Below are 4796 nucleotides of genomic sequence, written 5' to 3'. Positions count from 1 at the left end.
CTTTAGTTTTTCCACTGAAAGCTCTGGTTTGAACAATAAATGCCACATGAAGTTTTATGGATGATGCTCTGATGTCCCATTCTCCTGAAGGCAGCACAGAGCTGCACCACCAGAAACCCTGAAGAGAAGAAGAGCTGTGATTAATGTAGTTACAGTTCTATCCATGTTTTAATGCTGCAGCTCAGTCGGTTGGAAATAGATCARAGTTTAAACTGGCATGTTGAACATCTTTAATCTGGTCATTTAGTGGAATATTTAACAACTAGAAAATGGCAAAGAATAAGAATATATTCTCCACCAAGAGAATATATTCTCTGGGTGGGGGCTGGATAAAAGCTGGGGGGGGGGCTGAAACGGGGTGAGAAACTGGTCTAGTTGCTAATGTTGCATGTTCTAAGTTACATTGACTGAAAGGCTCTTATTTAATGTTGAGGGATTGTTGCCTGTGAGTCAAACCTTTAGGGCTCAGACATTTTACATATTGTTATGAGTTGAAATGCACTGAAGTCTTATTTAAGTTTGAGTGTTTAGCTTAATTGTTCACTATTCAAAGACACTTTTTATGAAACTGTGGCCATAGCAACGCTACAGTTGATTTCTATTATCAGTATAAGTTTCAGGCTCTTTTTTACTTTAAGCCCTGTGCTGCAGGATCTGCATCATGAGCCGTGTGTGTTCTGAATAAAGTCGTCCTGTTTCTACGTCGGGCCGGCCCGTTCATCAGTAAAGTTCTGGTCCATGACCCAGCAGCGGCTGCTCAGGTCCAAGTGAAGCGTTCACTTCCTGAACACAGAACAGTGGCACTACATCTCCCATGATGCAGCTGGACAGAAGCTCCGCCCCCTGGCTGCCATCACAAACCTTTAACCGCCAGGTTCTAACGGGTCCAAACAGTTCTGACTGATCAGAACCAGAACCAGGCTGATTAACCTATACGTTGAGCGGAAAGGCGCCTGAAGGTTTCTGCTGGTTCTGAACCCCTGACCCGGTCTGTTCCCAGCAGAACCAGGTCGGTTCCACTGGTCCTGAAATCCAGACCTTCTGAACCCACTGGACCGGTTCTGGTTACAGTTTCACATGTTGTAGTCCAGGTTCTCCAGATCCACCAGCCGCATCTGTCTGCTGGTTCTGTTGGACCCTTCTTGGCTTGGTAGCTGTAGAACCCGCTCCTGGTCAGAACCTGCCGTTTTCCAACCCAGAACCAGTCCAGTTAACGACGGCCGGTTCTGACGGGCCGTTGGCTTCAGATGAAGGACCCAGCTCTGAACTGGGTCGCAGACGGTACCAGGTGGGTTAAGCAGAACCAGACCTGCAGTCATCCCTGAGCTGCTTCAGGAACTGAGAAAAACAGGAAGTCGGGTCGGTTCTGGAACCAGGATGTGACCCGGTGGTTTGTCATGCTGGACCCAGAACTAGTCAGGTGTTCTGTTAACCAACTGGGCCGGGTCGGTTCTGAAGGTTTCCTTCAGAGGTTGTGATGATCCAATTGGGTCAGAACCTTCAGCACATCCAGGACTGCAAGGTTCAGTTCTACCGACTGAAATGGGTCCAGATCTCCACACAACTGGTCCAGAACCACAGGTTCTAATTGGAAGACTGGTTGTGGCGGATGTAAAGCCGATCCAGAACCGGCTCTGGACCGGCTTTAAGGTCCACCAGAACCGGCCAGCTGTGTGACTCCTCTTCCTCCTCTTCGTCCTCAGCTTCTCTCCCACTGACAACAAGTTCGCCACCTGCTCTGATGACGGCACCGTCCGGATCTGGGACTTCCTGCGCTGCCACGAGGAGCGGATCCTTCGAGGTACCGGTTCCGGATCCGTCAGAACCGATCCGGACCGTGGCAGAACCTCTGATGGTGTGCTGTGGTTGTGCAGGTCACGGCGCCGACGTGAAGTGCGTGGACTGGCACCCCACCAAGGGGCTGGTGGTGTCCGGCAGCAAGGACAGCCAGCAGCCCATCAAGTTCTGGGACCCCAAGACGGGTCAGAGCCTGGCCACGCTGTGAGTACCACGCCCATCAGAACCCGCCCGCGGCGCCCGCAGAACCTCACCGCCACACCTGTCCCTCCCCAGCCACGCCCACAAGAACACGGTGATGGAGGTGAAGTGGAACCTGAACGGGAACTGGCTGCTGACGGCGTCCCGGGACCACCTCTGCAAACTCTTCGACATCCGGAACCTGAAGGAGGAGCTGCAGGTGTTCCGGGGCCACAAGAAGGAGGCCACAGGTGAGGCGGCATCAGGACCGCTTCCCCTGAGACATTCAGGTCGACCAGAGGACCAGACCTGCAGATTGGTCTACAACCATGACCTCTGACCTCTGCTGTTGTGTCCTCAGCGGTCGCCTGGCACCCGGTCCATGAGGGTTTGTTCGCCAGCGGAGGCTCCGACGGGTCGCTGCTGTTCTGGCATGCCGGGTAAGAAGCTGATCAGAACCAGACGGTGTCGGTATGGGCCGTGTTGGTGCTGTGACCCGGTACTGTGACCCGGTGACCCGGTACTGTGACTGTCTGCAGGGTGGAGAAGGAGGTGGGCGGCATGGAGATGGCCCATGAAGGGATGATCTGGAGTCTGGCCTGGCACCCTCTGGGTCACATCCTGTGTTCTGGTTCCAACGACCACACCAGGTATGCAGCCGCACTGGTACCGGTACATGACCCGCACAGAACCAGTACCAGGCAGGAACTCCACATGCTGTTTCTGGTTAACGCTCATCTGGTTCTGTTCTACAGTAAGTTCTGGACCAGGAACCGACCCGGGGACAAGATGAGAGACCGGTACAACCTGAACCTGCTTCCCGGGATGTCGGAGGACGGCGTGGAGTACGGTAAGCTGCAGTGGCCAAGCAGAACCAGAACCTCTGGGTCTCAGTATCTGCAGCAGAAAGTTCTGTTTCTGTCCAGATGATGTGGAACCCAACAGCCTGGCTACCATTCCTGGGATGGGCATCCCGGAGCAGCTGAAGGCGGCCATGGAGCAGGAGCAGAGCAGTAAGTTCTGGAGAACCGGACGGGTGTGAAGGTCTCAGGTGTTCATCTGGTGCTGCCCCACCTGCAGGTAAAGAGGCGGCTGCCGAGGTGGAGATGTCCATCCCTGGACTGGACTGGGGCATGGACGAGGTGATGGGACGGGACTCCAAGAAGGTTCCTCAGAAGAAGGTTCCTTACGCCAAACCGATCCCGGCGCAGTTCCAGCAGGTATGCGCCCACACCTGATCCACAGGAGGTGATGCCATGTAACCATGGAGACTGACTGTCGGATGTCTGCCTGCAGGCTTGGGCGGAGAACAAAGTTCCCATGATGCCCCCGTCTGCAGATCTGTCCAAGGACCGGAACCTGGAGCAGAAGGCGGAGGGGAAGAAGAAGACCCAGGCGGAGCTGGAGCAGGAGATGGCGGCGCTGCAGTACACCAACCCCCACCTGCTGGAGGTAAACGACGTCTACCAGAACGGACCAGAACCAGCTCTGGGCTTTAGCAGAACCGGCCCATCATCAGAGGCCAACAGAATCTCATTAGCATTAGCAGCTCTGAATCTGTCCAGGCCGTTCGTCTCCTGAAGGATTTTAGCTCAGAATGGAAGATTAGATCTATAGATCTGTAATTTATTCATCCATCTTGATCCAGAGTGAAACTAGATCTACATTAGAAGGCCGTGGTGCCGACCTTCAGCGGGTCCAGAGTCCGACCGTGGCGGGTCGGAGTGAGTCTGTAGTGCTAACGGAGGCTAAGCTAGCATTAGCGGCTAGCTTCAGGCTATCAGAGTAAATCAGGCGGCTTCAGAACCAGCAAAGGTTCTAGGATCCAGTGGTTCTGACTTGGTTCTGTTTGTCTGCAGCAAATGAAGATGAGCCAGATGAACTCGGATGGGAATATGGGCCCCCCCCAGGGACCGGGCTCGATGCCCCCCTTTCCGGGTCCCGGGGGGCCGGGTCCTCCTGGTCAGCAGGGCTACGCTCCAAACATGCCTCACCAGCAGATGGCGCCTCCCATGGGCCCCGCAGGGATGCAGCAGCCCTTTATGCAGCCTGGACAGATGGGGCCTCCTTCTGGACCCCCATCTCATCAGGGACCCCCTCAAGGCATGATGGGCCCCTCAGACATGCAAGAACCACAGAGACATCCTGGCCCACCGAGACACATGGGCCCCCCAGGTCCTCATGGGATGGGGCCCAGAGGCATGCAGGGGCCCCCAGGTGGGATGATGGGGCATCCTCCTCGAGGAATTGGTTTAAGGGACCCTCAAGGGCCCCCGCCCCAAGGGAACATGATGGGTCCCCAGGGCCAAATGCAGAGTGGAATGATGGGGCCCCCACCCAGGACACACGGCAACATGCCCAACAACTATGGGATGGGCAACATGCAGGGGCCCCAAGGAGGCATGCAGGGGCCCCAGTACATGCAGCACCAGGTGAGTGGGGGGTGTGATGGGGCCCATCTGGCTGCAGGTCTGCATGCAAACTAACGGCTCTGGTATCTGCAGGGCCAGAACTCGGGACCCATGATGCATGGGATGGGGCCCCAGGGCCCCAACAACAAAGGTCAGTAGACGTGGGGTCCCTCAGGAGTCTTTCCCAGATGTTTGTGTTCTTCATGGTGGCGTCTGTTTTTCCAGGAGACCATCGGGGGCCACCCCCAAACCACCACATGGGTCCCACAGACCGGCAAGGACCCGGGGGGCCCGGAGGCCCGGGGGGGCCAGACCAAGGTTCTTACTGGGGAGACGGCCAGCAGCAGGGCCGGAGGGGCCCCCAGGATGGAGGACAGGACTTCCACAGCCGGGGGGAGGACAGCTGGA

General features: G+C 56.0%; 1 protein-coding gene across 1 annotated transcript in view; it reads left to right on the top strand.

Moving 5' to 3' along the window:
- wdr33 (WD repeat domain 33) overlaps nt 1–4796 on the top strand; it is a 17504-nt gene that overhangs the window by 7102 nt on the left and 5606 nt on the right. Inside the window, 12 exon segments of the mRNA XM_017303334.1 lie at nt 1704–1801; nt 1875–2001; nt 2074–2228; nt 2339–2417; nt 2517–2627; nt 2733–2827; nt 2904–2990; nt 3058–3197; nt 3274–3429; nt 3837–4409; nt 4482–4539; nt 4614–4795. Coding sequence (XP_017158823.1) covers nt 1704–1801; nt 1875–2001; nt 2074–2228; nt 2339–2417; nt 2517–2627; nt 2733–2827; nt 2904–2990; nt 3058–3197; nt 3274–3429; nt 3837–4409; nt 4482–4539; nt 4614–4795 — 1861 coding nt within the window.

This window comes from Poecilia reticulata, unplaced genomic scaffold, assembly GCF_000633615.1.
Source record: "Poecilia reticulata strain Guanapo unplaced genomic scaffold, Guppy_female_1.0+MT scaffold_249, whole genome shotgun sequence".
In the NCBI taxonomy this organism is placed as follows: domain Eukaryota; kingdom Metazoa; phylum Chordata; class Actinopteri; order Cyprinodontiformes; family Poeciliidae; genus Poecilia; species Poecilia reticulata.
Note: the sequence above shows the minus strand (reverse complement) of the source record. Positions and strands in the feature narration are given on the sequence as shown.